Genomic DNA, 13081 nt, shown 5'->3' with positions numbered 1-13081 from the left:
CTTTGGATCGCTCTCGTGATCAAACTTTGAGGACCCTATTTCCCAGATTGCAGCCACCCCCTATGTTTTGGGGTCTGAAATCCGAGTACGCCAATAAAAAAATATGTCGATTCAGAGAAAGTGTGCTTTTGTGTCTGATTTCGTAACTTTAAATATCATCACGAAATTATTAGCATATTTGATGTCATCACCTCGAACCATTAAGTTCGAGTCCTAGAACGTGAAGATCCGATTATTAGAGCAACAGTTATTCATTGTGGTCCGTTTTTTTGTTTTGTTACACTGTTATTGTCACTTTTATGGTGAAAAAAAGCTAATAAACTTAGACACAAGATGATTTTTATTGCATTTTTCTTTCGTTTCAATCTTCTATTCTTTATCTCTTGTAATTGATTTATTACGTTAAGCTTTTACCTGTATTTTAATTTTAATCTTACACATAATAATTCATTTCTCGAAAATTTTCAATTCATGAGCTTTCTAGAATTTTTGTTCAGCATTCCATCTATTTTAATAAGTTAATTGTTGATTTATGCAAAGCAAAAATATTGTTAAACATAACCTAGAAAATGTGAACTTTAGTAATTCTTTGTATTTGGTCCAGAAAAAATTCAATGATTTGATAAAACAATTAATGATTTAATTATTGTACATTATTTGCAAAAATGATTCAAAACTGTAACATGAAAAATTCTTTTTAGATAAAAATATAATTAATATTTCATAAATATTCGTTCTAATATCTTGTACAATTTATATTTTATTCTGCAAGCTTTGGTATAGTGGACTTAAAATATGGCATGAATCATTTTGCGATGTATATGTCACACGCTAGTTGGAAAATCCGTCACTCCACTATGTACATAAAAGACTCACTGCAATAAGCTTAATTATAAATTTTGTTGGTAGTTAGTAAAGGGTCAGATTTTCCAATTAGCCTACTACATATACACATCCTTGACGATTAAAAGTAAAAGGATTTTTGAATTCTAAGAAATGCTTGAAATTAATAATGAACTGAGAATATATATTTTTTAAATGTTATTTTTATACTTTTGCTATCTACACAAGCTACATATATAATAAAAAACATTGTATTTTACAATTTATTTTTTTAATAAATGAAATTTTCAAATTACATGTAGTGTAAGTTTTATGTAGTTTGTTCAATGATTATATATATACAAATGAAGAGCTTAGTGCAAAAACTTACTAAGTGATATTTTTATAAAAATTCATATTTCTCAAGGAAAGCTCTCACTTTGTTCTAATTTAAATGTTTAACGTTCATTTATATTGCTAATATATTAATTCCAAAGATTACACAATAGAAAAACCAGCTAAGTGATTTGGCGACAAATAGTCAGTAAACAACCCTAGAAAATCACTAGCTTGGCATTGAATGGATAAAAAAATTGGTGAAAATTGAAAACTGCTACTTCCATGCATTAAGGAGGAATTTATATATTAAATAGTGTTTCTTGAGAGTTTAAATAAAACAAAAAATCAATATATCAGCAATGTTCAACATTACGAAATCATGCAAAGTTGAAAGAGTCATGTTGACACAAACACAATTAACTTTGAAAAAATACCAGTTTTTTATTTGCTTCTCTTCCTGATGGCTTTACATAATTAAATTAAGCAAAACCTGCTTTTAAAAGTTTGACCTTCTCAAACTAAGATCAACAATGTTTAATATCATTTGGCATAATTCTATTGCTCAAGACAAACTTCTGATAGTCAAAAATTACCATAATCAAAATTTTTTTCCGGGACTTATCCCGTTCAGTCGACAGATTAAGTCTACATATGAACGAATCACAGAGTTTAACTTTATTTTGTTCCCTCCCAGCATAGATTGTTGTGCTGATGGATATTATACTTTGCTAAAAACATATCAGAACTCCATTGGCATTGGGCTAACAACGAGAGGTATACATGGTTTTTCACCTCCATTTTGCTCAAACGCTGATTAGTTTCACATAAAAGAATTCTTTTTGAAGGTGACTTCTAGATGCAACAAAATGACATTAATAAAAAATTGCTGAATTCTCACTAATATAGCAATATATACTATGCTGCCTCTGAATCATTTTTCAGCCTAACAAGGCTAGATAAAATTTGATGACAGTTTGTTCCAAATTAAGGTTGCTAAAATTTTATTTTATGAATATAAGCCTAAATATATTTATATTTATTTTATCTTTTCAAAAAAAAAATTATCATCTATGAAAAACATTAAAAATTCTGTGAAAACAAGCAAATGCTGTGCACAAAAATCATTAAAATTTTCCTTTATAAAAAGAGTTAGAATCAAATAAAAAGACCCACAAAAATTTTGTGAGTTATGTTTTCTATATCATACTAAAGATAGAAAGATTGAGCCAGAAATCAAAAAGGAACGTATAAACTGTAATACTTATTTACTCAAATTCACTAAAATGTCACTTAGCTAGTTCTTCCACTAAGTTTATATAAGATCAACCTGTGCTTTTAAATATAATAGTGGAATTAAATTATATGATTTAAGAATGAAAATTACGCAATTAAAACTAAAAACTCTTCAAAAAAAAGTTTTTTATTGAAATAGAGCAAATGTGATGGAATCAGAAATACATTATTGCATTTAAGTACACAAATGAGCATTTATGCAAATTCATGATTTACTTGACTTTCCATGTTCTTGAAACTGTCTTTTCATTTCCCTTAGTTTCTCTCTTTTTCTGTCAATTGAAATTTTTTTGGCAGTCTCAATTCTTTTCTTTTGAGCTGAAACACTCATTTCCCCATTGTAGAAATCATCTAATTTAGTGAGTAAACGTTCTCTTCCTAGTTTTTGATTTTCTTGTAGGAGCCTAGATTCATGGCACTTAACTACAATTCCTATAAATATTATGCAAAAATTATGCTATAAACTTTGCTAAATACCAAGTTTTATATTTATCATTTTATGGGCTTAATATATACAGTATTTTTATGATGACCAACACAAAGGCTTTCAATTCATAGAAAAAGAGGCATCTTTTGATGATTTCTATTAAATATGGTAATTTTATTTAATTTGAAATATGTCATTTGTTACGAAATTTCCTTAAAATATTGTACTTGGGCATTTAAGTTGCTACACTGGAAAGGCTAAATGCTTCTCTCATTATTTTGTTACAGTTAATAGTCCACAATTTTAAGAATGCACTTAAACCATTTCAAATTCATAACTTCTACTCAGGGCAGAAAATTTTTTCTCCCTCCCAGGAAATGCATTTTAGTCTGAAACAGTGGTGTAAAATATTCTTTTTTCTCTGAACATTTATTTTTAACAATAAAAAAATATTGTTGCTTACAGGATAAATAAAACTAGAAAACAGTTAAAATATTTAGATACCATAAATTTTGTACCTTAATAGATACCAACGGAATATAGAGGTTAAAAGGAGGAGTATAAATTACTGTGCCTGCAGCATCATCTAATAATTTCATATGAAAGTTCAGAATTCTTTCAAATAATGATTATTAGATCAGAATGTCAGAGAGCCCCAACTAAAGAGTAGTTGGGGGGGGGGCAATAATAAAAAAGAGGATTAAAATGAATTACAGTCGGACCTCTATATAACAAACTTCCATTTTGCGAATTTTTTCAAGGAACCAAGAATATTTTGGACATTTCTGCGTAAAATAACTTCCAAGTAGCCAAGTGAATTTTCTATTTACCGAGCTTTTTTTCGAGATCCACGTTCCCTATCTCCCAACATTTCAAACTTGTTAACGCATTTTATGGGGGAAATGATCTCAAATTGATTTTCGAAGCCACTTCACTTTTAGAGAAAGTAGTAAAATCCCTTTCCCTTTTTGTTTGCATTTCAAACAAAAAACTCAGACAAAATTAACGGGTCTTATCAGTTGCCATTAAACTTAAGAACGCATGTTGTAATGTATGTTTAAAATTACTTTGCAATTATAATTTTATACAGTAAATAGATGCAGCTATAATTTTATATATAAGTACAGCTTTTCTTAGTTGAAACTGTTATAGCATGGTTGTCTAACACTGGATAATGTTTTGCTCTATTCTTGCTTTCCAAGCAGATTTCTTTTATGGCTAGGATTTATAAAATAAATAGTAGAATGATTGATTGAATGTAGGGTTTAGTGGCACAAGATCCAAATGAGGCCATGCTGCGCCAAACAGTACGGCAAAATAAATCAATAGTAGATACTAGTTTACAAGATAAATGTATATCGATTGCTATTTTAATTATGTCTAGTGTTTATGAATTTAAAACCTGTTTTGTGTCGTTTAAGTATTTCAAAAGGTGATTTTCTATTTAACGAATTTTCCATATAACGAACTTATTATCGGGATTTAGCGACATTGTTAAATAGAGGTCGGACTGTATTTATATTTAATTAAAGCAAGATAGCTATGAAGACTGTTAAGATAACTAAGAACCTAGCTATGACTGGACTTAACAGATACCCATGCTCTGTTTATAATACACTGCCTTCAAACTATTACATCTATAACATATAAATAGATTGTTCTATTATTACCTGTTGGAAGATGTTTTAATAAAACACAGTTTGTAGTTTTATTGACATTTGAACCACCAGGACCGTGACCTCTAATAAACTGCTCTTCAATTTCTCCTTCATGAAGTTTAGGAAATTTAGAATAATCTATAGTACTCTTCAACTTTCTAAATATCAAAATCACCGGTGCAGTGATTCGTTGCTGATTTAGTTTTTTAAATAAATATGTCATGGTTTGCAGTATTTACTGTAGTCTCCTCTTTAATAAAAAATTTCTTCCTCTCTGAAATAAGAAGAAAAAAAGTTACTCCTAATTTTATCATATACATATACTAGGGGGCTAATCCCCCTGTTCGCTGCCGCTCACCAACCCCGATGATTGCTTCGCAATAATTGTCCTTTCTTGGCAGAAAAAAGTTTTTCTACTAAATTTAAAATTATTCACTTAACACATATGTATTAAAAGGAATTCTGTTTGCTTACGCTTGTGCCTCGACTTCAAAGGTCTAAATATTACTATCTATTAGTATTATATACATTTAGATTTCTTGGTGAACAGAAGTGATTTTTCGAAGTAATCATTTTTTAAAAGAACATTTATGTTCTTATAACATTATATTGTTCAAATAAATTTGATGAGTTCACAACCATAATTTAATATTTTTGTTAATAATAGCAGTACTGGAAAATAAATTAGGGATACAAAAATATTTAAAGGGAAACAATACCTTTACGACTTTTGTTAATCTTATGCTGATGACAACCAAAACAATATTGAAATGAATAAGGAAAAACTGGATTATTAAAAATTATTACCTTTACACAGATATGCGTTTTCAATTTTAATTGGCTGTTTTGTGCGTTACTAACCGCAAGTGTTCCGTGATTGGCTATTTGTTATTTCACACTCTTCCTATATTATATAAAGATATATATACAGACAGACCTCGATATAAGTTCACCCTAAGGGTCATCGCAAAAGTGACCTTTTAACCGATTCATTAGCAGTTCGTAACTAAGCACGTAAATAGTACACATTATGACTATAAAAATGGCAATACGAACGAAAACGATCTGTCATAAATTAAATATTTAAGTCAATAAATTTTAACATAATTAGTGTAGAATTAAAGAAAGTTAGATTTAAATTTTTTTTTTTAAATTTAAAATAAAGCTGTTTGCAAATTTCCTCAAAGTGTAGATACATACATTACATCTTACCTTATTTAAAATAATTTATGCAGGTCTGTCTCGTTTTTGGTTTCAGTTTTCGAACAATGTTTTCTAGATTTTGTAACTTCTCAAAATGTTCCTCAACTCCCTCATGGTTTGTAAAAAAATTTCGTATGACATTTATTGCATTGAAGGCTTCCTCTTGGCTTACAGCTGTAGTCTCAGGATCATTGTCCTCACTGTCCACAACTTGTGAAACAATTTCAGAAATTGTAGCTTGTTCGTTGGCTGCCACATTTTCCTAGAACTCGAGAGGGGTAATTGCCTTGTAAGGAAGTTAAATAGGCTTTTGTTAGTAAAGAGCTTCCCTCGCCTCAGATAAAAATGACCTTATATGCGATAAAGATTTTTAAAACTTGACCATATATCCGATAATCTGTAACAAAGAATTCCTATTCAGTGAGCCGGGACTTTGGAAAAGTGACCTTATATGCGGATGACGTTATATCGAGGTCTGACTGTATATATATATATATATATATATATTGAAAATTAGATTTTTTTGTCAACAATGATTGCTTTTAATTTTTTTTCTTCCAAATTTAAACTAGTAAATATTGCACATTAAGTATATCTTAGTTGAACTTGTATACAAATTGAGAAGTTCTAAAACATTAACTTCCAGTTCTGGAAATTTATGCAGAGGTATAATTATTGATTTCATGAAATTTGAGAAAACTTCAATTTCACAGATCTCTATCAACAATTAATAATATTATTGCTTTTATTTATAATATTTTGACAATGAGTTAAAAATTAACAAAAAATGGATTAGTGATTTCGGAAAAAAAGAAACATTTGAAATATGACAATTTCAACTTTTATTTCTGACTGCAAAACAAAATTATTTATAAAGACAGAAATAACTAAATATTGTTTACAATTTTTAGGTACTGTTCTGTTTTTATGCAATATTTAAAAAAAACTTAAATAAAGTTGATAAATGATGTTGTATTTAACTAACAAAATCTAATTTTTCAAAAGCTTTTTTTCTTAAAAACAAAATGAAAATTTTAACTTTCAATGATATGAAAGATAATTATAAAATATTTTAGGATTTATTTATATTAATGCTAAAGCAAACCCTGCACAGGAAAACTGCGAATTTCTGTAACAAATATTTCAGAAAGTTGAGCACAAATTGTGGAGCTATTTTTTAGTTTTTGAAATAGCTGACTAGAATCTCTTTATTGCTTAATTATTTCAGCAGCACAATTTTAATTTTTGTTAATATAACCTTAAAATGAAGCTCTGATGTTATATAATAGGAAAAAAAAAATATTTTAAATTTAAACTAGTAAATATTGCACATTAAGTATATCTTAGTTGAACTTGTATACAAATTGAGAAGTTCTAAAACATTAACTTCCAGTTCTGGAAATTTATGCAGAGGTATAATTATTGATTTCATGAAATTTGAGAAAACTTCAATTTCACAGATCTCTATCAACAATTAATAATATTATTGCTTTTATTTATAATATTTTGACAATGAGTTAAAAATTAACAAAAAATGGATTAGTGATTTCGGAAAAAAAGAAACATTTGAAATATGACAATTTCAACTTTTATTTCTGACTGCAAAACAAAATTATTTATAAAGACAGAAATAACTAAATATTGTTTACAATTTTTAGGTACTGTTCTGTTTTTATGCAATATTTAAAAAAACTTAAATAAAGTTGATAAATGATGTTGTATTTAACTAACAAAATCTAATTTTTCAAAAGCTTTTTTTCTTAAAAACAAAATAAAAATTTTAACTTTCAATGATATGAAAGATAATTATAAAATATTTTAGGATTTATTTATATTAATGCTAAAGCAAACCCTGCACAGGAAAACTGCGAATTTCTGTAACAAATATTTCAGAAAGTTGAGCACAAATTGTGGAGCTATTTTTTAGTTTTTGAAACAGCTGACTAGAATCTCTTTATTGCTTAATTATTTCAGCAGCACAATTTTAATTTTTGTTAATATAACCTTAAAATGAAGCTCTGATGTTATATAATAGGAAAAAAAATATATTTTAATAAAAATAAACTCACACCTTGCAAAATTTAAATTAGTTAAATATATCAAATTAAAAAAAAAGATACCTCAAAATAGTTCATAATCTTTGTATTTGTGCTAGAAATTGACATTTCTCCCATAGTGATGTGAAACTGGGCCCAGAGTTCCAATGGGGCTCCCGAAAAGTCTGAAATTTCATCACATTAAGTTTTTTCCCCCATCCTAACTGATTCATAAAAAAATGGGTTAAGATTGAGATGATATATTAAAAGAAATAATTGGTTCAGCCATATGGCTCATCAATAAAGACATGTTGCAAATGATGGAACAATACGTTCGTATAAATGTAAATGTTCGTATAAATTCAATAAAATCAGTCCGGAAACGTGAGAGAAAATGTTGGCAATTTTTTCTCTGAGTGTTTGTGGCCACCCTGAAAAAAATTTCTGTGTATTTTATTGGTCAAGATTTAAGAAATACAAATAATATTAAATTTATATATGCTTGTATTTATCATATTGTTTGCATAACATCCAGGGATCTGTCAAGGCCCCTGGATGCTAGCGGTACCTTCAGAAATTCAACTTTAGGAAAAATGGTAGTTTCAGAAAAAACTTTTTCTTAAAATTTTATTTTTGTATCCCGTAAGAAGCAATAAATCCATATTTTTGTGTTGATTTTTTAATATAATTTTCACAAATTAGGTATCACTCAGAAAAACCTAGACACACCCCTGACATCATCAGTGGATTACCAATTTTAATGACCATATAAAAGTTAACTTCCCATCTTCCTTGTAATTTAAGATTTGAAAAGTTATGCTTATTATCTGGGAAGAAGGTTGGTTATAAAACAAATATAACTTTTCAAATTAATTTTTCTTTTAAATCTCAAAATTTTTCTTATATCAAATTTCAAGGTTTTAAAATTATATTGTATCAATGAATAGAAAATGAAGAAAGAAAAAATAGCAACATACTTGATATTGGAAATTTATTTCTTTTTCACTAGTTGTATTTTTATTCTCAATAAATTCTTTTTTGACCCGGTTTCTGTAATAATTTTTCTCAGTGTATTTTAAAGTTTCAGAATATTTAAGTAATTCTTTATATAAACTTAAGATGTTTCTTCTTGTTATAGTCATCATTGAACACTATAAAAAAGAAGAAAAAAAAAGACATTAGAAATCTAGAGCAAAAACTTAAAAAAAGAAATTGAAAACTTAATCAAATCATCTGTGGGCACCATTAGCCTAAAAATTCTTAAAAAATACCAAAAAAATAAATAATAAAAAGCCTCTAAAAACCATTAAAATGGCATTACAATAAAGAATATTATCCTTAAAAATTTTTAAAAATCTGTTTAAATTGATTTTTTTTAAAATTAAAAATTATAACTTGTATTTATAAATTTAGTAACATTTAAAGTAATAATTAAAATAAATATTTAATATGCAAATTAGATAAACTGTAAGTAAATATCTGAAAAATAAAAATTTATTATTTTTTGGAACATCTTCAAAAATATCAGAATTACATTCTATTATCAAATGCTTTTTAGTATTCATTAAATTGAAATATTCATTTAGTTTAAAAGCAAATTCTTACATCTTAAAATGAAAAATATCTGAAATTCATAAAAGACCTTAGCCATGAAGAATGGCCAACTAAGAAAAAAAACAACCTGACAATAAAAAGTACTTTGAGAAATGCTTGGTCTAAAAGCAGAAACATTCTGAAATGTTCTGCTAATGGATCAAAATGATATTTTAGGTTAGCATACATGCTAATTATAAAAACTAATCATACATTTGTAGAAATCTAATTTTCTAAGAATCAGTGTCATTAAGTACTTTAGCTGTTTGTTTTTCTCATGTAACAGATATATGAAAAAGTTATTATATTAGAATAAACATCACTATTTTAACAACTAGAAAGTAAAAATTGAAGTGGTTCAGAAAATACTGTGATAAAAATGTCTAAAATACTTTTCCCTTGTGACCTGTTTTATTATTTCAACTTAATATCTTTAATTGCTTTATTTTTTTTGATGGTTGGTGAAATAAATAATTTAACTTTAATACTTTTAGAACAAAATAGCATGAAAGTTTCTTTATAGATCTTGTAGTTTTTCTTTTCTTTTGTTAACATTAATTTGATAATTGTTATATCTTTTTAATCTGGCAAAACTGCAATCAGTAAAAAAAAAGTTAAGAAGTCAATAAAATCCTATTAAGTAAACTCCACTTTTGCTTGAATTTTTAAATAAGAATGAGGAAATAGTCTTTTTTGTTGTGAGCATAAAGTTGAAAGAATCAATGTTTGCTTGTGAAGGTATTTTACGAAATAATGTTTTTCTTTTAAAGATAAAAGTCATTAATTTAGTAAAAGTAAGCTCATAAGGCTTAAATCATCACGAAATATTTAAGAGGTACTAGCCAGAAATCTTTCGTACGGTTGAGAAATTAATTTTATAAAAATGGAATACCCATAATTTTAAGTAGAGCTATAAGGCTGCCCTATCAATGGATATTATTTATTAATATTTAGAAACTTTAAGTTCAGATGCCGCAAGTCAGTGATTTAAATTTGAATTCTTATTTTAATATAAGACAGAAGGCAATGATATTTCAATAGCATCAATTTTTATTGCAATAAATAAGAAAATATCACAAATCAAGTTATTACATTTCCAAGAATGAACACAAAAGTTGTTAAACAATAACAACTATACCTTCCGCATAATTTGTTAAGCACTAATCTATTGTTTTTTATTAATTTTAAAGTTTTAATCATCTAAAAAGCTGTTTAACCACTCATCAACATTGGTTTTTTCACTATCATTTTGCTTTTCTTGTTGAACAGGATTTTTTAAAGACACATTTAATGATAATAAAAAATCTAAATCATCAGGGAAAGACTGAGTTTCTTTTGCAACCTCTTCTTTCAAAGCACTCTTCTTTTCTGGAAAAGTTGTTTTTAAAGATAAACATGAGGCTAAAGATTCAATAATACTCTCGGTTTTATCTTCTAACAAAATAGGCAGCTTGGTGGGCACAGGTTCATCAACGTCGTCGGAGGCAGAATTATCGATGATATTTAAGCTTGAATCTAAATTTTCCGGAATTTCAGTTTTTACATTTTCGACCTCACCAGGCATTACTTTTGAAGAGTAAATTGGGGTATAAGATTTCTTCCAACTTTCAGCAGCAGAGTTAAACCTAGCTAGTTGGGATTCAGTGAAAATGTCTGTCGGCAAATTTAACTGCTTATGGAAAGGAACAGTTTTTACAATATGAACTAAATCTTTAATATCTAATGCAATAGTTTTTTCATTCACAGCTTCTTCCCAATCCTTTTCTTCCTGTAACTGCAACTGTGATTCAGAACCTCCAGAATAGCTTAATAAAACTTCAAAATCTTTACCTCTCGTTGTGTCAGCATGTGGGTCACTGGGTACTTCATCATATTTTTGCCAATTACTTGAAACACTTCGCTTGCTAAATCTTTTGTCTTGATCAAGTTCTATATCATGTTCTTTGGTTGAGTGATTTGAAATACTATCTGGCTTGTCTGCAAAATTATTCTTGAAATTCTTTTTACCATCTGGTATATTATCTACAGTTCTCCTATTACTATTCTTCTTTTTTGCACCGGGAGCCATCTGCAATGACAATTATTTAAGAACATGCTGATCATAAGATTGAATATTTTGGAAGCTGGGACACAAACAAAAATATTAGGGCAATCAAAATGAAATATGGTTGCTACATTCAATGTTAGTTTTTTAAGTATAGGTTTGTGCGCTTAATTGAATACATTGTGATTTGAAATAGAATTAATAAGTATCAATGAGAAATGGGCATTCATAATTCGTTAGCTTCATCAAATAGCAGTTCTTACAATTATATAATGCCAAAACATACAATTAAATGTACTTTCCAAATGTTTATATAAAAAAAAGTACCATTTCATTAGGGAGAAGTCAATAAGACAGATGTTTTAGCCTTCACATGTTAAAATTTTGCACAAGCTCTATAGAAAATTGAGGTTTTTTGTGGTAAAAACCTCAAATGATTTTATGTGATGGTGGCTATAGGTAATTTAGTTTTTTTTAACTTGCCAATTTTATTATATAACATCATGATGAGTGATAAATACTAAATTTGCCCCTTTGTAAGTAGATGTTTTCAACTGTTCAATTAACTACTGGAAAATATTTTTCAGCATAGTTTAGTGGTTTATATGCTCCAATATGTATAAATCAAAGGAATAGCTGCGTCTAAAAATAAAGAGTGATAATAAATAGGTAGATTACTTACTACTTTTAACAATAAATCATATGATCGATGCAAATTCAGTCGGCCAATTGTGTACACTATCAGCTGAGCCTAATTTTTGAAGAATAGCTTACAAGAATGTAATACTCAATGCATTCACAAACTTAAAATTATTAAAATAATTTGCAATGGAAATTAAATCTTTTCTCAAGTTTACATATTGAGTATGGTCAAATTTTTTATTTGGGATGGGATTGATGCTATTTCAAAAATAAAGCGCGCATACGTGGTAACTTAGCGCAAATTTTTTTTTTTTCCAGTTTAACGGAATTGTTGATTCAATAAAGCTAAATATTATAACTCTTGAATTTTTTTTAAAAAAAAGTCGAAACTGGAAAACTGAATCGAAAAGCCGAATAAACAACGAACATTTATAGGAAGTAAATGAAATTCAAAATATAGATCAAAACATGTACTATGTTTTAATTTTCGAACTTTCAGTAAAAGTGCATAATAGAATAGTAACTCTTTGGTTTTAAAGTTGTCCTTATGATAAACTTACCAGTAAAATTTATTTATGCAGCTTACCACGCAGGCACTTTAATCCCACGCATAATACAAGAAAATTTTTGCTTATTTGCTTTATTTATTTATATTCTCCAATAAAAACGATTTAAGCTGCTTTTTTCTGTATCAATAAATGTTAAGTATCCTTTCACTCCCTGGGTCTCTATCTTTTAAGGAATTGGTAACTAATTTTAAACCATAGTTTCTACTACAGAATGGCAACAAGGAAATGATAACGTCGGATCAATGGGCTTTTCGCATTGTGATTGGCTGTTGACTATCACTCACGGTTGCAAGAATTTGGGAAGTTATCGCGTTTATTGTGAATTAAAATAAAAATTTCAATAATTTTGTGCACGCCTGTCTGTGTTCTCGCGTAATCTCGTATTTGGTGTGATGAAACAATTGGTTCATTGATGGATTGTGTTTACATTTATTTCGTAAACAGACACTGGAAAA

At 27.8% G+C, this 13081-nt stretch overlaps 2 protein-coding genes across 2 annotated transcripts; both read right to left on the bottom strand.

Moving 5' to 3' along the window:
- Positions 1-2565: 2565 nt before the first annotated feature.
- Positions 2566-12839, bottom strand: LOC107457524 (mitochondrial translation release factor in rescue). Its single transcript, XM_043049419.2, has 4 exons — positions 12618-12839; positions 8756-8929; positions 4552-4813; positions 2566-2886 (listed from the first exon to the last, which is right to left on the bottom strand). The coding sequence occupies exons 3-4, from the start codon at positions 4760-4762 to the stop codon at positions 2660-2662; spliced, it is 438 nt and encodes a 145-aa protein (XP_042905353.1). The 5' UTR covers positions 4763-4813; positions 8756-8929; positions 12618-12839; the 3' UTR covers positions 2566-2659.
- Positions 10404-12624, bottom strand: LOC107457529 (uncharacterized). The gene is made up of 2 exons (XM_043049418.3): positions 12098-12624; positions 10404-11439 (listed from the first exon to the last, which is right to left on the bottom strand). Exon 2 carries the CDS (start codon positions 11437-11439, stop codon positions 10564-10566), a length of 876 nt encoding a protein of 291 aa, XP_042905352.2. The 5' UTR covers positions 12098-12624; the 3' UTR covers positions 10404-10563.
- Positions 12840-13081: the final 242 nt, after the last annotated feature.

The sequence above is a fragment of the Parasteatoda tepidariorum genome, chromosome 7 (genome assembly GCF_982258835.1).
Source record: "Parasteatoda tepidariorum strain Cologne lab strain chromosome 7, Ptep-v5.0, whole genome shotgun sequence".
Taxonomy (NCBI): Eukaryota; Metazoa; Arthropoda; class Arachnida; order Araneae; family Theridiidae; genus Parasteatoda; species Parasteatoda tepidariorum.
This window is presented reverse-complemented; position numbering and strand designations above follow the sequence as displayed.